This window comes from Apium graveolens, chromosome 2, assembly GCF_009905375.1.
Source record: "Apium graveolens cultivar Ventura chromosome 2, ASM990537v1, whole genome shotgun sequence".
NCBI lineage: Eukaryota > Viridiplantae > Streptophyta > Magnoliopsida > Apiales > Apiaceae > Apium > Apium graveolens.
Window position 1 is genome coordinate 9316745 of NC_133648.1, and position 21757 is coordinate 9338501.

The 21757-nt window shown below is 38.4% G+C and overlaps 1 protein-coding gene and 1 pseudogene across 1 annotated transcript; both read right to left on the reverse strand.

Moving 5' to 3' along the window:
* Positions 1 to 764: 764 nt before the first annotated feature.
* On the reverse strand, positions 765 to 2888 carry LOC141685288 (uncharacterized). Its single transcript, XM_074490401.1, has 2 exons — positions 2613 to 2888; positions 765 to 2411 (listed from the first exon to the last, which is right to left on the reverse strand). The coding sequence occupies exons 1-2, from the start codon at positions 2886 to 2888 to the stop codon at positions 765 to 767; spliced, it is 1923 nt and encodes a 640-aa protein (XP_074346502.1).
* A 1113-nt stretch (positions 2889 to 4001) lies between these two features.
* Positions 4002 to 6342, reverse strand: LOC141705804 (uncharacterized; annotated as a pseudogene).
* Positions 6343 to 21757: the final 15415 nt, after the last annotated feature.

Here is a 21757-nt window from a genome sequence, read left to right on the forward strand (position 1 = left end):
ACACATAAATGATATATTAATACACATATTTTATTATAATCATGATATAATATAAACGTAAAGTTCCCAGTCGTTACATCAGCTGTTTGAGAATCAGCTGAGTAAAGTACTATATTGGCTGATTTATTGAACATAGAAGGAAGATTGGTATAATCTGTATATTTAGTAAGCAACATTTTTGTCCTCACAGGCCTAGAAGGAATGATAAGAATTGGAGATGAAGTATTCTCCAGAGAACTCTCAGCAATAGAGTCAGTATTAGTAGAAGGACTAGAAGCCAAAGTGTCAGATAGAGTAGGAGACAGAGTAGAGGTACTGGCAATAGAACCAGTAGTATCAAATGATGAAGATGAATCCACGTGTAGAGGATCACTGTAGGGATCAGACATAGAAGGAAACAGAGAAGCTGGAGCAGAAGTATCAATATCTTTAAACGGAATAACTGTCTCAAAGAACTTGACATCCCTTGAAATAAACACCCTTCGAGTAGAGAGATCTAACACTTTAAAACCATTTTTGGCATAAGGATACCCCAAAAAGACCCCCTTTACTGACCTAGGTACAAACTTTTCCCTTCACTAAGGAGTAATAGTGGCAAAGCATAAAGAAATAAACACCTTAAGATCATCATAGATAGGAGTTTCCTTAAACAACACCTCATATGGGGTTTTACCAGCAAGTAACACAGAATGGGTTCTATTGATGAAGTGTGTGGCAGTTAATATACAATCACCCCAAAAATGCAAAGGTAAAATAGCATGAAATCATAGTGCTCTAGCAGTGTTGAGCAATTGTCTATGTTTACGCTCAACTTTGCCATTCTGCTGAGGTGTATATGTGCAACTGGTTTGATGTATAATGCCAAGAGTTGCTAAACAAGTTTCTAAAGATCTGTTAATAAACTCAGATCCATTATCAGACCTAAGGATCTTGACAGAAGTGTGAAAGTGATTTTGAACATAAGCAAAAAACTGAGCAAGAATAGTAGAAACCTGAGATTTATCACTCAACAGGAAAACCCAAGTAGTTTTGGATTTGTCATCAAGTACAGTAAGAAACATATTACAATTACCTTGAGTCTTACAATGATAAGGACCCCAAAGGTCAACATGAACTAATTCAAACAAAGAAGAAGAGCTGGAAGTACTATTTAAAAAGGGTAATCTTGGTTGCTTAGCTAGGTGACAACTATCACAAATTGACAGATCAGTCATATTACAAGAAACTGGCAGTAACTTGAGCATTGCAAGTGGGACATGCCCCAATCTTGCATGCCACATATCAACAGAAGATTTGGAAACAGAATTACAAGTAGAAATTTGAGATGTAGAAGGCTGGAACAGATACAATCCATTCTGAAATTTACCAATCTCTACAGCCCTCTTCCATGTAGGGTCCTGTAAGAGACAGACATGAGAAGTAAACACAACACTTGCTTTAGATGAAGTAGTGAGTTTAGGAATAGATAGCAAATTATAGGTAAAAGAAAGAACATACAACACTGAGGACAGGATAATATCAGGAGTTAAATGAAAGTCTCTAATATGAGTAACAGAAACAGTGTGACCATTTGGCAATTGCAAATGAGAAGAACAAGAATGAACATTGTGAAGTTTATCAACATAATATGTGATGTGATCAGTGGCTCCTGAGTCCAGAATCCACCGATCTGACGAAATAGAGGCAGAAATTTGTGCATTACAGGACAAGAATTGAAAAGTACCTGCAAACTGCACAGTATTAGCAGAAGGTGTACCAGAATAAGATGCATCATGAGTCTTCATAGTTGCCTGAATTATTTTCAGAAGATTCTGATATTGATCATCATAAAGATCTGTTCCTTTAGACTCTCCAGTATCAGTAGGATTGCCAGAAGATCCAATATCTGCAGCTAATTGAGGAGTAGAACTAACATTGTTTGCTTTTGCTCTAGGTTTAGGTTTTGGTTTACCAAAGAGCCTATGCCACTGAGGATAGCCATGTAGGCAAAAACAAGTATCCCTGATATGACCTTTCAAATGACAGATATCACACACCAATGCATCACTAGTAGTCTTCTTAGACATGCCAGAGGGAGCAGATCCATTTGATCCAAATTTTCTTTGAGAACCAGAGTAGGAGTTCTTGACATTAATTGCTAGACTGTGACCAGTCATGTAGGAGGAATGTTGAACATCTCTCTGAGTCTCTTCTTGCAATAGAATAGAGTAACATTGACTGAGAGTAGGTACAGGTTTCATCAGCAATATCTGACCTCTAACAGAGGTGAATTGTTCACTTAATCCCATAAGAAACTGTGTTAACTGAATTGTGCATTCATACTGATCTGACTTCGTGTTAACATTGCACGTACAGTGTGTATAGGTACACCTAGGTCTAGCAGATAAGCTATCCAGTTCATCACTTAGAGTCTTGAATTTTATATAGTATGATGAAATTGTAAGTGAACCTTGAGTAATTTGAGAGATATCTTTTCGCAGATTAAACAATTTTGGTAGATTACTTTGTGAATATCGAGTCTCAAGATCTTTTCAGATAAGATGAGCAGAGTTCATGTAAACTATATTGTTGCGTATATCAGTTGAAATAGAATTCAAGATCCAATAAATTACCATATGATTGCATCGCATCCAAAGAGCAGATAACAGAAAAGTAAGAGCAGGTTTGTTACACGATCCATCAACAAAACCTAGCTTCAACTTTGAGGATAGAGCAATTATCATGGATTGATTCCATTGTGAGTAGTTCTGCTTATTTAGCATAACTGTAGTTAGCAACATTCCAGGATTGTCTGATGGATGAAGATAGTAGGGATGATTTGCATCAATCACGGATGCATTAAGACTGCCACTTGCAGCTGCAGCATAGGATCGTTCTGGTGTTGACATTTTATCAAACACGTGATCAGCAATATTAACACCTTGAAGAAACCTTGAAGAAACATAGAAGAAATCACCAGAAATCAACTAAACAAGATATCAGAGATTGCGGAAGATTTAGATGTGACGATGCTCTGATACCATATCAAATTATCAAGCATTTACACTAAAGAAGCTACTTAGCAAACTGTATTGAATCAACGAGAACATAAACTGTATGAAGATCAAGTAGATCTAAAATCTTATTCACATCATTGCATTATCTCTCTGTAAACTATTTCTGTAAATCTCTATCTCCCTCTTCTCCTCTCAATCTCTCTGCACAACTCTCTCTCTCTATACATTCTGTAACTAACATTTCATAACTGAATTTGGCGCCTTCATCTTTCTATTTTAAACTAACTGCATCTGTGTTGACTTTGTCATAGGCCTGTTGCTTTCCTTGGGCTTGCTGATTACCTTGGCCTGTTCAGAGACTGTATATTCTATAACAGCATCACATTGGTCGTTTGTGAAAATATGCCACCATCGTAGAATCACTGATAAGTTTATAATTACTTGGTATATATCTTCTATTTCTATCATCTTTCTCTATATATCTACATATATCAATAGATAGGCCGGGATAACGGTGTTTGAGATGCACTAGGTATACATAAACAGTTATCTGATTTGAAAAGAGAAGAAATGCTACTCCCTCCGTCCCTAAAAACGTTTCGTATTTGTGTTGGACATGTTTGCCAATATATACTTTTGATTTTTAATATCTTTAATTTCGTATTAGTATTAAATATAAAAACTGTATTGTATTAAAGTACTCATAAATACGAATCTAACAAGATCACTCATGAGTATATTTGATCTTATAGATTAGACGTAAATTAGTAGTCAGTTGATTACCATGAATAGTGTAAAAGGTCCAAACGGAAAATGTAATATGAGACTGAGGGAGTAATATTTACACACACGGAGCGAGGGTGAGCCGGAGAGAGAGAGACTGAGGGAGTAATATTTACACACACCAAAGGGAGGGAGAGGGAGAGGGAGAGGGAGAGAGGGAGAGAGAGAGGGGGGGGGCGAGAGAGAGAGTGAGTAGTGCAAACTTTCTCTACAAGGTTACTATTTATACAGAGAAAGAGAGAGATAAACAGTTATATCACTTGAAAAGAGAGTGAGAGGGAGAGAGTAGACGCATTGCTTGCATGAAATAACTAACAAGTTACTCGCATCATAATTATTTCATGTCTAACTTATCACAACTACTATTAATTGATCAAGAAACTGAATTTTATTATGAATTAGCTGTTCACGCTTTCTGTACATCAGTGGCTACTCATAAAAAAGCAACTGTTGGAGAGGAGCTTCTCTGGAACACACTGTCTGTACATTAGTGGTTGTGGTTGGAGGAAGTATGCTTGCATCCAAGATATCCCAGCACACGGTTGCCATGAACGATTAAACGCCAACTAATTTTCCAAGCCAAAACAAAACTGGAAATTGAGCAATTGCCACCAGAAGCAATAAATAATTCCGCTTAGCACCAGAACCAGATTTTTGTGAAGTAGGAACCTCTGCAACTAAAATCCTCTTCATTGTCTTCACCAAGAACACCCCCATGCATAAGCATTGCCAAACTGTGACAACATAAAATGAGTAGCTCCACGATATCCTAACCAGCACAATCACTGAAGCTGCCACAAATGTGTATCCGGCATAACTAACTACGTCTAGCAACGGGATGTCTCCACCTCCCAAGTAATGCAGACTAACCTCTATAAGCAACACTTGTAATAACCAGCACAATAGTCCGTTGCTGAACTGCACTCCTAGAGCTTCAGGGCTAAATCTGAATCACATACATCATTTCATAAGAGCATAAGAGTTTAACAGGGTAAATTTCCTGATTGCGGACTTCTTACCTAAGACTTCTAGTCACAAAATTTGTGTAAAAATTAAGAAACTAGAACTTACCTGCCGCTTAAGCCTAAGAAGAAGCCAGCAAGAATGACGTAAGTGCCAAATGCCATCAGTGGAATATACAGATCAGGGGCATTGATATCATACACCGGAGGCTTATATGTAAAATTACTCCCATCTGAATCCACACTTCTCATCCAATGCCCCTTTGATCCAGAAAAAAGTAATCACCAGTTCTATTAGTATATGGAAGTAATGCAAAATAAGAATACAAATGTCAAAATTATGATTCAGTCACACACCATACCTTGTGAAGGAATGGAAACAGAACCACTTTTAATTTATTCTCCACATACTGGTCGCTCACTTGAAACTAATATCTAGGATTGGAAGCATACCTGCTAATCTGTACAAAACCCGATTAACATAATGGTTTATGCATATGAAATTAATAGGACTACTTTTCTAATTTCTGAGATATCAAACTAAATACGCCAAGTATGTCCCACTCTGAAGTAAGATCCGAAAACAGGGTCCGGGTTTGTTAATTAATTCAACATACACAATGTATTATGGATCCCTTAGACATAGGTGTAGAGAACCTAGTAAACGAGAGAAATGCAGACAACAAGCAAATTAATAAAAGAGAGAGAACTTACATTGTTTCGCACGTAGTTGGAGCCAGATCCTAATATTTTTTCTCCATAAGCACCAAGCTCTGATCTTATGAGCTCGGATCCAGCTCCATATAATACATTTTCAAATGAGTTTAATTCTTGCAGACTTGAGTTATGAACTCCTTGAACATGTGGAACATTGTAACTGTATTCTGAAATAAAATGTGTACCATGATATTTAAAATAAGAATGTAAACAACCATTAATATAAAGGTATCCGTTAATTAACTATTTTGTTAAATTACCGGATATCTAAAATGCATCTCGAATCCGTGACCCCTCCCTAAACCGTACTATAATACCATGTTAAATATGCGGCTCATCTAAAAACTTAAGTAGTTAAAGAAAGACCTCAACAAAATCTTAATACTTTTTTAAATTATTTAACTCAAAGTTCATCTACTTGTCTCAGAAGTTTAGAGCTTAAAATCATGGTTGTTAAGTTTGTTACTTTACAATGAGCAACAAACCAAGTTACAAGAAAATATGCAGATACATTAGATAGAATGACAGCAATTTTAGTGCGTGACTGTGTGTAATGTATACACTTTTGATTGAGAAGAAGAAGAAGAAGACTTGTGAGTTGTGCCTGTGGCATACCAGTTTCCATGGCTTTCTCTGCTCAATGCCTTCTTTGCACCCGTTCAGTTTTTAAACATCCAATAAAAAAACTTCGAATAATGCTGGATCCCCCAAATTATTCTCGAATGTCAAAGTCTTCGATTTAATTCGTGGTGAACCGGCGACTGTTTTTATCAACCCTGTACAGGATATTTATATGAAAAATGTTCTCAATTTTCATTCACTCTATCGCTCAATATCAGCTATCCATTGGCACAATTCCCAAGTCACAGCTTTCATGAACTTGTAGTATTCTACTGATTTTTCTTCCAAATTTGCAGTCTGTCACTGGCACGATAACTATAACTCTACAAGTTGTACCGCATAACGATAATATATTTGTCAATTGGCAACTTGTCTATTTCTTTTCAGAAACGGACTGGGTTCAATGTTATAAAAATGGTAATAGGAAGATATCGGTCAATGTACCAATTTAAGATTAATCGAGAGGATTAATTGAAAAAAAATTGGATATATGTTAATATTTTAAATTATATTTAATTTTTACATCCTTCCTTCTGTAATAATTTATAAGTTAATGTATTTATCATATTATATAATTTATAGTTATCTAATTTTATTATATATAAAACTTTTTTATAATATACCTTAAGAATATTACGGAGATTAATCGGATTTCAAAAATCGAATACTTTACAAATAATTAATCGAAAATTAATTGATAAAATCAGATAATTGTAAAACCATGGCTATGCCGAATATATTTGTCATATGTGACACCTTGAGTATTTATTTTTCAGCAATGGGCTGAGCTAACTGAATTGGGCCGGCCGCTCAAATTTTCAAAATATTATTCAATATAAATATCAATATCACAATATTAGAAATTAAATTAAAATATGGGATATAATCTATATTACCACTGTACAATTGGCTTTTCTCGTTGGTATCCTCAATTTATTGACTTCTAGCTATTGTAACCCTGTAAATTTGGTTTTTCGCTCGGCATACCCCGTGTTATGTAAAATGTAATAGATTTAATTTCGGACCGTAAAATAAATTATATATTTTAAATCTTTGCAAAAAATTACATGAAATGGACGTTTGAATCATGTAAATCGGAGTTAAAATGAGTGAGATATATTTAAATTTCATATCAAACTTTGATCATTAATATTTCATTCATATTGACTCCATTTTACATGATTTAAGAATCAATTTTATGTAACTTTCGCAAAATTTTTAAATATATAATTTATTTTCCAGTCGGAAATCAATTATATTACATTTTACTTAATACGGGATATCTCAAGTGAAAAATTAAATATACATGTTACCACGGATAGAAATAAATAAATTGATGATATCAGTGAAAAAGTCAATTTTACAATGCTAACATTGAGAATATCCATTAAAATATTAATCTAGGAGAAATGTTGGGATTTCAAAAAGTGATCGGTTATCTATATATTATTTGATTATTTTCACGTTAATGATATTGACCTCGTGCATATACACGAAATCCCATGTTATATATCATTTTGAAATCTACGAAATCCAATGTTATGTATCATTTTGAAATCTAAAAAATGATTACATATGCTTGAGATTAACGGTAAATCTTCTATATAAATCTTAAAGGCTATTATTGCTCATATAAGATTTACCCACTAATTTACCCATGACCCATGATTTATTACCCAATTTATTTTTTAACACATAAAACTTTATATTATACACATAGCCATGGATCTTTCCCATAAATATTTATCCCAACCATTAATTAATACATCACCCAAACTGCTCCCTGATTATGCAAATTAGCAACTGAGCGTATGAATCAACACATTCTGTAACTAATCATCATTCCCAATCAATTTTCAAAATTTAAAATTGTTTCGATTCTCTCATATATCTTTCAAGAATGGTGATACACACGATCAATCAATTATTTCTTCTTTTTTCTCTCTCTTTCTCTATCTTTGTTCTCTCTCAGTATCTATGTTTATTTGTTTGGTTCTGTACACTTTAAATTCATCATGTTCTGCTTTTCTAGGCTTTGACTTTATGAACTAATATATATTTATATATATATATATGTTTATATATTTGTGATTTATTTTTCTCTAATCAGATCTTATTGTTGAAGCGTGTATACATCAAGATTCATCATGAATTAATCCAGGTACAATAGACTACTTTTACATACTTCTAATATTTGTATTTATGATACATGTTTGGATTTATTTTTAAGTTTGTGTTACTCATTTGTATTTGATTAATTTTTTTTAATGTTTTTGCAATTGTATAAGTACCAATATGGTGAAAGACATTTTTTTTATCAAAACACGTGGAAATGATACAACTTCAACCAAATCAAGTAAGTTCTTAAGACAATGATATTAAGATTATGGCCTTATCTATTCTTTTAAGATTTTTTTTCGTGATTTGACATTTAAGTTAATTTTTGATTTGTGTAATTTTTGTTTATAACATGTTTGATGAAATTTTCAACAGAGGTTTGTTATTTTTTATTCCGAGGTCAATTTTGTACATATGTTAGTATGAAGCTTGATTTTAGTCCTGGTGGTGTAAATCATAGGATTTTTACTAAGAAGGCTTTACAGTTGCTTTTGGATAATTATCAAGAGTAATTGTGTTTTGAACGATATTTTAGTTTTATTAATGCTTTATTTGATATTTGTTAGGACATGTTTCTTTGTAAAATTATAGTATTAGTTTATGAATGTAAGACATGTGATAATATTAGTTTAGGAAATATACTATAAACTATAAATTCGACGTGCACATTGAAATATGTAAAACTGCAAGAGGTCCAAAAAAGATAAAGTGAGCAAATGTGCAAAGTCATGGAAGCTCCAGAAGTTCCAAAAAGGACACAAGTTAATGTGCTTGTAAATTTTCTTTTTTAATTACTGCTTGCAAAGTTGTTATTGTTGTGCTCTATAAATACTGTTAAATTGTGTAATATCCTAATATTTTTTTATTGTTGTTGTTATTTATTTTCTCACTCGTTCCCATTTGTAGATATTAGGAACTGAATTTGTAACATTTAACATTGAACAACATGTTTTTGGTAATGTTAACAAGATTCTGGTGGGCAACAAGGCTGTAATAACTCAAATTTTTGAGTCCTTGTAAAATGTTTAATAAATAGTAACCCTGACAGACGGGAAAAACTTTTGAGCCCACACTATGTAGTGCATGAGAAAATGAGTTTTGGACTTGATATTACGACTATACGTACCAAATGAGTGTATGTATACGCTATTAGTTTTCGAAGAAAATGAATTTTGAAAAACGACCGTATTTACGACTTATCGAGGATTACGGGAATCACAATATAATTACGAGATTAAAATCCTACAGATTTATATTCAAGTAGGATAAATAAAAATATAAGGAATAAATACGAAAGGAATTACATCGCGAACCATTTACGAGTAAGTATTACGAAGAACGTTTAAGTAACCGAGCGAGCGCGTAAACGATTAAATAAACGTAACGCACTAACTAAACCATGGTAAGGAAGTAACCATGGTTACTTCATCAAATAGTGAGCTAACCATAGGATGAACAAGCTAGCTAGCAAAATAGTGTGCTAAGGAAGCTAACTTTGTAGTTTAGCTTGTAAGCTAGCAAGCTACAAAGATTTGTCCCCAAGATTTGCTACAAAGAATAAACCTAGAATGCTATACTAGGAAGAATAAAATCAAGTGCAAGATATCACCTCACCTTCCTAGAAGCAACCTATCAAAGCATCCAGGAGAAGCAACCAAGAGGAGTATAAATACCCCCCTTGGAAGCTCCATTCGGCCCTAATGCAAAAAGGGAAGTGTTATGGATAAAAAACTAAGGTTATTATTTGTTGTATTTATTACTAAGATTCGGGAGCTCAAGGCCTTTAATGGCTGCTCTCGTATATTTCGTAGCTTAATTATGCCTTTACGAGATGCCTACGTATCTCTGTGAATTAGAGAATCAAGCCAAAAAATGTCGTTCTGATTTGTGGGGCGAGACCCCTTATATAGATGTTGAGAGTCCTTGAATTGGACTTGGTATAGGAGATTTGGTGGGCAAGTCTCATAATTAGAATGGACTTTGGAGTCCTAGATAGTAGGAAACTGATTCCTTATCCTTTTAGGTCCCCTTGAGGCCAATCTACAAGGATTTATATCCCCACTAGGACTTATCTTAATAGTTGTTTTCCTCCTTTATTTATTAATTACGAAATTAATAAATAATCAGGGCTTTTGGGCCTTCTTTGTTCCATCAGGCCTGATCTGGTCCATCAGGCCTGATCAATGTGTTGACCTTCTTGGTCTGAATGTCATACATCTTCTTATTGGGCCTAGCAGCCCACACCTTGCAATATTTAATTATACAACCAGGATTTATTTATCCCTATCATTTGCCCTCCAACTTTTGGGAAATATTGATTAGGTTTCGTAGAAGTTAAGTCTATTCATTCCCTTACAGGGTTTCGTTTTTGCGTAAAGTGTGGAGCGACCTACACATTTACAACGACTTTTCCTTTAATTCAGGAATTATCTTAATTTCCAGGAATTTTTCCCTAATTTTCTAGATTTTTCCCTTAATTTCTGGGGTTTTTCCTAATTTTCTGGGATTTATCCTTAATTTCTGGATTTTTCCCTAATTTTCTGGGATTTATCCTTAAATTCTGGATTTTTCCCTAATTTTCTGGGATTTATCCTTAATTTCTGGGATTTATCCTTAATTTTCTGGGATTTATCCTTAATTTCTGGATTTTTCCCTAATTTTCTGGGATTTATCCTTAATTTCTGGATTTTTCCCTACTTTTCTGGACTTTTTCCTTATTTTCTGGATTTTTCCCTAATTTTATGGGATTTATCCTTAATTTCTGGGATTTATCCTTAATTTTCTGGGATTTATCCTTAATTTCTGGATTTTTCCCTAATTTTCTGGGATTTATCCTTAATTTCTGGATTTTTCCCTACTTTTCTGGACTTTTCCCTTATTTTCTGCCTTAAAATCGATCAGGATGTATATAAAAATCGAACAGGATTCCTGACCGATTTCGATCAGGATCCTGATCGACTAGCTTAGGAACTAACATTCTGGTCGACGTGATCTTCGATCAGGATCTATGCGGAATCGATCAGGATTTCTGATCGATTTCGATCAGGACTCTGAGATCAGGATTCCTGATCGATTTCGATCAGGACTCTGATCGAACTGGCCTTCAAAGTGACACTCTAGTCGACTGAAACATGGGCTTAATCGACCAGAATTCCTGATCGATTTCGATCAGGATTCTGATTGAACTAGGTGGCTTTCTACCGTTCTGATCGAATGAAATATCGATCTGGATTATCTTCTGTGTCGATCAGGACTCTGATCGATCTTAGTATTTTTCTTCCTTCTTGCTCGAATGAGATATCGATCAGGATCCTTTTTGGGGTCGATCAGGACTCTGATCGAACTTAGGGGATTTCTTTCCTTCTGTTCGAATAAAGTATCGATCAGGATCCTGTTTGGCGTCGGTCAGGACTCTGATCGAACTTAATAGGTTTCTTCCCTCTTGATCGATTGAAGTATCGATTAGGATTTTTTTCTTTGTCGATTAGGACTCTGATCGAACCATTTTAAAATTCTGGTCGATTCTCGACCCTTCATTTTCCACAGTAGCTTCTAGATTATTCCTGATATTTCTGGTAGATGGGCTTTTAGGTTGGGCCTGGCTAAATGGGCCTAGAAATGCCTCGTATTCTGAGCTTTTCTCCTATATAAGTGTAGTGTGAAGTGAGAATCCTCACTTCACTTCACATTTCTCATTTTCTCTCATAAATCTCTCTAGAGTTCTCCCTTTGAGAAGGCGATTTCCGGCGTCCTCAGCCACCGCAGCTCCACCTTTCTCAGGTTTTTCTGGGTTTCAAGCCTTCAATCGAAGCATATCAATGGCGGATCGTGACTTGGCTCGTTTGCAGAAGATGAATGTCTCTAAGAGAGGTACAAACATTCAAATTCAATCTCTATATATTTCCCTACTTGATATGATTAACTCGAGAGGTGATGAATATCCCTCTCTATCTGAGTTAGATTCGTATAACCATGGTAACACCTTTCATGAGTTAGATGGTAGGATAGAGTCCATGAACACCCTGTACAGACTTCCACCCCACCTTAGGATCACTCCAGCCGCCCCTGGGGATAGGACTTGTAATTGGGAGGGGGATACTTTGTTTATCTATCGAGGAGCCCTGACCGCGGGTCTTAGGTTCCCATTCCATGAATTTATTCCTCGCTTGCTTGCCGATGTACAAATTAACCCTTGTCAACTCCCTCCTAACGCTTGGAGGAACATTATCTGTTTTATGGTCCTTTGTCTTAGAAACAATTTTCCTCTTTCCGTAGCTGTCTTTAGGAAAGTTTTCCAATTCTATAATAGCACCATGAGTCAACCAGGTTGGGTTTTAATTCGTCAACGGCCCAAAATCCCTCATATCTTTGATAGTAATTTCATAGTTGAGAACAACCCCAAATGGAGGGACGAGTTTGTGAGGCTGACCTGGGCTGGGGGTGATTGGGCCACACTCTTTCGTAGGCCCTTTTGCAAAGTGTCAGATGGGAGTCCAGGTAGCATCAGATTATCTGATGAGGAGGAGGTGGCCTACCAAGCCTTAATTTCAGATGATGGGAAAACAGACACCTGGACCCTCTTAGAGGAGTTTTCCTTGAAGAAAGTCGGTCTCTCTCAGGCCAGTGATAAGGGTAAATTTATAACTGCATAACCATTTTTTCTTTCCTTTAATTGTAACGTTTTATCTCTCCTGTAATTTAATATTCTTTCTATCTTTCTTTTTCAGCTTGCGAGGCCATCAATAATGTCAACAGGCCCAAGGAAGGGGAGTCAGGCCGCCAGAAGAGAACCAAGCTAAACAAGGACCCCAGGAGCAAACCTGACGGTCCTTCTTTTCTTAAGCCCCACGTCCCGGTGGTCGAGTTGGGGGACGATGTGGATCCTCCACTTAAGGCACATTCCTTCAGGCCTAACTGGGGCTTCAGGAGGAGCGATACGGTGGTTGGATCCACCAAACATGCTAAGAATTGGTCGTACCATTCCATCACTCCCCATGACTTTACTGACATTGTTACGGGGAGTGATATCGAGACTATTGAGCTTCTGGGTTCTCAAGCCCAAGCTGCGGTAACTTTCTTTTTTCTCTTTTTCTTTGAATCCCAACTTTCTCGTATTTCAACGAACTTGTGTTAACTCATACATATTTCTTTGCAGAGTAATACCTACTTCCAGGCGGCCCTCCACCAGGCTAGGTCCTGGAAGGGTAACTCAGATGGGTTTGAGAAGGAGATGAAGAAATGGGAGGAGAGAGCCAAGGTCCTGGAGAAGAAGTTGGACACGAAGAAAGAGGAAGTGGCTAAGGCTCATTCCGAGCTGGTAAAACTTAGGAGCGATAAGGATAAGCTCATTGATGACTACATGGATTCTGATAAGTTTAAGAATCTTATGGAGATTCATGATGAGGGTCTTTATTCCCTACAGTTTACTCAGGGATGGGATGCGGCCGTAAAGGCGGTTTCTGAGAAGCACCCGGGCTTAGTCGACCCTAAGGACTTTATAAGTCCCGAGCAGGCTGAGTCGGAGGACAGCATAGATGCCCTCTTCAACTCCCCTCAGCCAGATGATCGCATCTTGGATCCTAACACTGCTTCTCCTCCCGCTTCTCCTGCGAAGGATGCTGAAGGCGCTGATAAGGAGCAAGAGAATGAAGGCTCCCGCATGGAGGAGTAGTTTTTCTATTCTGTAATTTTATCCTTAACTTATGTCTGGACTTTTATTTGTATTAAAACTTATTACCCTCCGGGGTTATTTTATATGCTACTTTCCTTATTCGCATCTCTCTCCTTTATTTTGCCGATACTTTAATATTCAAACTTGGCCTAATGGGCCACACAAGTATTATCACAACTCAAACATCCATAGGTTGAAATAATTTTGAACTCTTCAATTTCAAGTCTGGTTTTCCAAAACCTTACATAATATGGGTTCGACCCTGATCAATAATAGCTAGAAAATAAAAATCCTACGCAAACAAAGCTTCAAGGTGCTTTTAAACCTACTTTTCACAATGACAAGTGAGAATCGTACTTCGACTATCTTACACGTAGTAAACCTTCAGGTTTTGTGCGTGCCAGGTTCTCAGGGCTTTAAAACCATCCATAGTCTCCAGCTTGTAGGTTCCTCTACCCTGAACGCTCTTGACTTTGTACGGCCCTTCCCAATTTGGGGCAAGTTTCCCTTTCTGTCCTACCCCAGAAGCTTCTATCTTCCTCAAGACTAGGTCACCTTGTTTAAAGAACCTTTCTTTAACCCTTAAGTTGTAGTAGAATGAAGTCTTCTTCTGATACTCTACTATCTTTGCATGTGCTTCATCTCGCACTTCATCGATTAAGTCTAGAGCCAACCTTTGTCCTTCCTCATTTTCCTCAGCATTGAAAGCCTGAATCCTTGGAGAGGAATGTGATATCTCCACTGGAACTACTGCTTCTGCCCCATACGCCAACATGAAGGGAGTTGCTCCTGTCGTGACTCTACAAGTAGTCCTATAGGCCCACAATATGGGAAGTATCTCATCCACCCAATTATTTCTTGACTTCTCGATCCCCTTCTTTAGTCCATCCAGGATTATTCGATTTGCTACTTCTGCTTGCCCATTGGCTTGTGGGTGAGCCACGGAGGTGAACCGTAACTCAATTTCATTTTCTTCATAACTTCTTGAATTCCTCGTTAAACTGCGTTCCATTGTCGGTGACTAGGACACGGGGAATTCCATATCAGCACATAATGTTTTCCCACAGGAATTGTGCAACCTGTTTAGTTGTGATTTTGGCCAAGGGTTTGGCTTCAATCCACTTAGTGAAATAATCAATGCCTACAATCAGGAACTTCCTTTGTGCCGTGGCCATAGAGAAAGGCCCTAGAATATCCATCTTCCACATAGCAAAGGGAATAGGCGAGTTGATAGATGTCAGCATCTCGGGAGGTTGTCTAACAATAGGTGCATGCTTCTGACAGCGGTCGCACTTCTTCACATATTCTTTGGCATCAGCCATCATTTCCGGCCAATAAAAGCCTAGACGATTTATCTTATGAGCCAAGGCCCTGCCCCCCAAGTGTTGTCCACAAATACCTTCATGCACTTCTTCAAGAGCCCAGCGTGCCTCATCGGGCCTGAGACACCTCAAGTAGGGAACCACGAAAGATCTTTTGTAAAGAATCCCATCTATCAAAGAGTACCTTAGTCCTCGAACAGTTAACTTCTGTGCTTCAGTTGCATCACTTGGCAACCAACCGGTTTGAATGTGATCCTTGATAGGATCAATCCATGACGTCCCCAGGCCTATGGGAGCCACAAGCTTAACATCTATGCTTCGTGTCTTCAAAACACGGAAGTACACACTTCCCGAACTTTCTTCTATCTCAGATGAAGCAAACTTTGATAGCGCATCTGCCTTAGCATTTTCTTCCCTTGGAATGTGTTCAACATGGCATTCATTAAATTGGGTCATCACAGCCCTTACTAGGCGGACATACTTAGCCATCGTATCATTCCTTGCCTCAAATTCTCCCTTTACCTGGGATATGATCAGCTTCGAGTCTCCACGGACCTTTAAGTTTTTGACTTTAAGTGTCCCAGCTAGACCAAGGCCAGCAATCAGGGCTTCATACACTGCCTCATTATTTGTGGTTGGGAAGTCTAGCTTCATAGCATACTCAATTAAGAATCCATCAGGGCTTTGCAAAACCAACCCTGCTCCACTGGAATTTGTTTTTGATGCTCCATCAAAATAGAGAACCCAATATTCTTTCTCTTTATCATCCTTCTCTCTGTCCCCATTATCGACTCCCTTGTCTTGAGGTATGGTATCTTCCTGCCCCCCGACTTCTTGGTTGGGTATGGTATATTCCACCACGAAGTCAGCTAGTGCCTGGGCTTTTATGGCCGTACATGGCTTATACTTGAGATCGAACTCTCCCAACTCTATTGCCCACTTAATCAATCTCCCACTTGCCTTGGGACTATGAATGATATTTCTCAGTGGCTGATTCGTTAGCACCTCAATCTGATGAGCCTGAAAGTAAGGACGCAGTTTTCTTGAAGCCATTACCAAGGCTAGAGCAAATTTCTCAATAGTTGAATAATTCAATTCAGCACCATGCAGAATTTTGCTGACATAATATACGGGTTTCTGGACTTTTAGCTCCTCCTTAACCAACACCGCGCTCAAAGCGCTCTCTGAAACGGCCAAGTATAAGAATAAAACTTTATTCAAAGATGGTTTGGCCAACAACGGGGCCTGAGCCATATACTTCTTTAACTCTTCGAATGCCTTCTGGCTTTCCTCATTCCATACAAAGTCTTTGATATTCTTTAGTGACTTGAAGAATGACAAGCACTTGTCTCCTGACTTGGAGATGAATCGCCCTAGCGCAGCGACCCTTCCTGTGAGCTTCTGAACATCCTTGACAGTTTTTGGTGGTTCCATGTCCAGGATTGCCTTTATTTTATCGGGGTTAGCCTCAATTCCTCTCTTTGAGACCATTAATCCCAAGAATTTTCCAGATCATACTCCGAAAGCGCACTTCGTAGGATTCAACATCATCTTGTGGTACCTCAGGATCTCAAAAGCTTCCCTCAAATGGGTTATATGATCAGTCTTTACTAGACTCTTGACTAACATGTCATCAACATAGACTTCCATAGTCTTACCAATAAGATCCTTAAAAAAATTATTTACCAACCTTTGATAGGTGGCTCCCGCATTCTTAAGACCAAACGCCATAACAAGATAACAATAAACACCAAAGTCAGTGATAAATGATACCTTTGGAATGTCATCCTTGTGCATCTTAATCTGATTATATCCGCTAAATCCATCCATGAAACTCAGCATCTCATGCCCAGCAGTGGCATCAATCAAAGTATCAATCCTTGGCAATAGAAAACAGTCTTTAGGGCATGCATCATTCAGATCAGTGAAGTGTATACACATCCTCCACTTTCCATTAGCCTTCTTCACCATTACAGGGTTTACTAACCACTCCGGAAATTGAATCTCCTCAATGAAACCAGCCTCTAGGAGCTTCTCTACTTCCTGTTTTATAGCCTCTTGTCTTTCCGGGGCAAAATTTCTTTTCTTTTGTTTCACTGTCTTCCGGCTTGGATCCACGTTTAGCTTGTGAGTAATCAACTCCGGGTCTATGCCTGGCATATCAGCTGCTGACCATGCAAATACATCACTATTTTCTTGCAAAAATTTCACCAACTTCCCTCTAAGGGGCTCCTCTAGTGTGGCTCCAATGAAAGTCATCCTCTCAGGATTCTCGGGGTCTAAAGGAACCGAAACCAAGTCTTCTGCTGGCTTTCCTCTCTTCTCGTCATTTTCTCGGACATCCATATCTTCAATAGGAAAACCTGCCCCCCGACTCCATCTGCCCTCAAAGAGGCCACATAACAGCTTCTAGCCATTATTTGATCTCCTTTCTCTTCTCCAATCCCGTTTCGGGTGGGAAACTTCATAACTGAATGGTAGGAAGAGGGGACTGCCTTAAAGGCATGTATCCCTGTTCTCCCCATGATAGCATTATAAGTTGAACTAGCCTTTACTACCACGAAATTCAACATTTGCGTTGCTTGTCTTGGTTTCGTACCTATGGTGGTTGGCAGTTTGATTATTCCTTCCACAGGACATTCTACTCCAGCAAATCCATATATCGGCATGTCGGTTGGTGTCAACTGGGAATCATTATACCCCATCCTTAGAAAGGCGTCGTGGAGCAATATATCCACAGAAGCACCATTATCCACAAGAACCCTTTTAACCGGGCTATTTCCTATTATTGGTGTTATGACCAACGGGTCGTCATGAGGAAACTTTACGCCCTCTAGGTCAGAATCATCAAAAGCCAATGTTACTTCTGTCCTGGCCCTCTTCGGGGCTTCTCCAATAATATGCATAACCTCTCTAGTATATGCCTTTCTTGAATTTTTGGACAATCCAGCAGCAGTCGGACCTCCAAAGATCGTGTTTATTATAGGTCCTAGAGGGCATCGTGGTCCTCCAAAATTGCATTTATAACCGGCCCTCTAGGTTGGGGATTCCGCCCCTGATCGTCTTGGTCCCTCCTACGATCTTCAAAATTCTTCCTTCCACTATTATTTCTGTCCCCTCCATCTCCAGTATACTTGTTCAATCTTCCTTTTCGAATCAAAAACTCAATTTCATCTTTCAATTACCTATACTCATCGGTGTCATGGCCAACATCCTTGTGAAACCTGCAATACTTGCTCTTATCTAGCTTGGTGGGATCAGCCTTCAAGGGCTTAGGCCAGCGAATATCTCTATCTTTCTCAATCTCCATCAAAATTTGACTTCTAGGAGCATTCAGCTTAGCGTATTCAGTGAACTTTTGCCCAGGTCCTCCCTTCTTGGGGGTTGAATCAGGGTTTTGTTTGGTTCTAGGATATTTGTCCTTTGCAATATATTCTAGATCAGTTTTTCGCTTCTTGCCTCCAGTGGGCTCATTACTTATTACGGTCTTCCTCATACTTTCTTCAACCTTGATATACTTCCCTGCCCTCTCTTGGAGCTGCAACATGCTTTCAGGGGGACGTTTGGCCAAGGACATCTTGAAAAACTCGTCCCTAGTTCCTTGTTGCAGTGCTATCATGGCTACCTTATCATCAAGGTCCGGGACTTTTAAAGCCTCTTTTGTGAAATGATTCAGGTAATCTCTCAAGGATTCCTTAGCTCCCTGCACAATACTCATAAGAGATGCTGAACTTTTCTCATGGACTCTCCCGCTGATGAATTGCTTAATAAAAGCCTGACTTAACTCTCTGAATGATCCAATAGAGTTTGGGGGTAAGCGACTGTACCATCTTTGAGCCATACCCGACAGGGTTTGAGGGAAGGCCCGGCACTTAATAAAGTCATTCACGGGTTGCAGCAGCAGTGCATTAGAGAATGTCCTGACATGGTTAGCGGGGTCTCCGGTGCCATCATAGGCTTTGATAGTGGGCATCTTGAATTTCCTTGAGATATGGGCATTCATTATTTCTTCTGTGAAGGGTGCAGTTGGATCATCAGGATCTCCAAGGGGAAGGAGATTTCTTGGATCAGTTCTTGGGAAGACAGCCCTTCTTCATACCGGACCATCCAGGTTTATGACAGGAGGAGGATTTCTCCCCCTAGGAGGTATCTGGGGTCTGGTGGCCTGGTGAGCTTCCAAGTCATGCCTCAGCCTTCGTATCTCAGCCTCATGAGCCCTTATCCTTTCCTGCATTTCCTGGGGATTCGCCCCTTGGGTGCTTCGAGGGCGTTGCCTTCCATCGACCATCGGCTCCTTGCCTGGACATCTCCTTATTGGGGCCACTTCATCATCCGAAGATTCGGAATCTCTCTCAGTGTAAGGACCAGAAAATTCCCGATCCTCGGGGATAGGAGCCAAACCTCGTATATAAGGGGGCGATTGCCCTCGTGCTTCACTTCGCCCAGCATATCCACTTCCTCCAACCTCGGGGTAAAGGGGCATCCCATAAGGGGGGTTAGTAGTAACAACAGTTGAATATTCATACCCGACGGGTCGAGAATTCACAGGTATATGTACTTGTCAAACTTGAGGATTCGTACCTTGAATAGTCGGGGGAGTCGTCCCTTGTGGCTGAGGTTGAGTTGCCCCTATCTGGGTTTCCGCTTGAGTAGATGCATAAGTTGAGTGGGGAGGAATCTCCACGGTTGACGAAATCACCTGAGTTGTCCCTGATGGTGTTCCCTCCTCCAGAGCGCTAGTTGTTCTCCGTGTTCTCGCCATGGTTGTTGTTCACTTCCCACAGACGGCGCCAAATGTTATGGATAAAAAACTAAGGTTATTATTTGCTGTATTTATTACTAAGATTCGGGAGCTCAGGGCCTTTAATGGCTGCTCTCGTGTTTCGTAGCTTAATTCTGCCTTTACGAGATGCCTACGTATCTCTGTGAATAAGAGAATCAAGACAAAAAACGTCGTTCTGATTTGTGGGGCGAGACCCCTTATATAGATGTTGAGAGTCCTTGAATTGGACTTGGTATAGGAGATTTGGTGGGCAAGTCTCATAATTAGAATGGATTTTGGAGTCCTAGATAGTATGAAACTGATTCCTTATCCTTTTAGGTCCCCTTGAGGCCAATCTACACGGATTTATATCCCCACTAGGACTTATCTTAATAGCTGTTTTCCTCCTTTATTTATTAATTATGAAATTAATAAATAATCAGGGCTTTTGGGCCTTCTTTGTTCCATCAGGCCTGATCTGGTCCATCAGGCCTGATCAATGTGTTGACCTTCTTGGTCTGAATGTCATAAATCTTCTTATTGGGCCTAGCAGCCTACACCTTGCAATATTTAATTATACAACCAGGATTTATTTATCCCTATCAGGAAGAAATCAAATTCAAATCTCCAAGTTCTAGCTCTTGTAAAATCACCCAATTAATTCTCAAGCCTCCTAGCAACTAAACTAAGGTAAGAAAATTCTTTCATCTCTTTTTATCAAGGTTTGATGGGTGGAATAAATTCAAGAAACTCACTAGTGAATAGTGTGAATAGTAATCTCTCTTTTGTTTCTTGATTTCAATGGTGGTTTTAGGTTCTAAAAATCATACCAAGCACTTCCAAGCCTCCACCATCCTCAAAAAACATCTCAAGCTTTCAAGAAAGGTAAAAATCTTTGGCCCAACTTTATTTAAGGTTCATTTTTAAGATCCATTTAGTATGTGGTAGTAAACCTAGTGTAATGGGTGTTATTGATAAAATCTTGATGATTAAGTTAAGTAGATTTAAGGTTGGATGTTGTTGCCTCAATAACATGATGTTCTTGAGAGGAGTTTGTGTGATGATATGATGATTGTTGGTGGTTGTGTTAATAGTTAGGGCATAAACGAAACCTCGATCGTAAACGTAACTTCGTTATAACCAACAAATCGTAATTTTAAGTTTTTGCAGAAAGTCCCGAAGTTTTAAACTGTAGATTCTTTAAAAATAACCTTTTTTAGGATAGAAAATGTTATAAGGATCGTTTAGGCGCTTGAATCGCTTGATTCCGATTTACGGATCAAAAGTTATGGTCGTTTTAGTAAAAGTGATTTATGCGACAAAAACTGCTACGAATTATGAACTTTGAAAATATAAAGGATAGACTTAAATGTGTTCATAAATCATGAAATTTTTACAGAGAGTAAAATATTGAGTTTCCTAACTGCAATAAAAATTTCAAGTGAAAATAATGAATTCTCAATTTTATAAAAATGTCGGAGCCGAGACCACGCGAGTAGAAACCGTAAGAATCCATAAGCGGAGCCGACGACGATAATGAGAATGAACCTACGATACTTAGAAAAATGAAGTGACCATAATATTAATATGACTTAAAATAATGTTAGGGGTAGTATGAGTTGAGAGGGTGCATAATAAGTAGCGCATGAGTGCGAGTTGCCGTAAATTAGAATGAAACCTAACGACATGAAATGTGTTTATGGTTATAGATTTCCGAGCGGAACCTAGAGCATCCTCCACCTCGAGATACCCAGGCAAGTTTAAGAACCCAACTCCATTTTTACTGTTGTGTTGTGAAAGGATTG

Coding starts and splice junctions, on each gene's coding strand:
- LOC141685288 (XM_074490401.1), bottom strand. CDS start 2,888: ATGTCAACACCAGAACGATCCTATGCTGCAGCTGCAAGTGGCAGTCTT. Junction 2,412..2,612: donor GGATGCGATGCAATCATATG/GTAATTTATTGG, acceptor ATAAAATTCAAG/ACTCTAAGTGATGAACTGGA.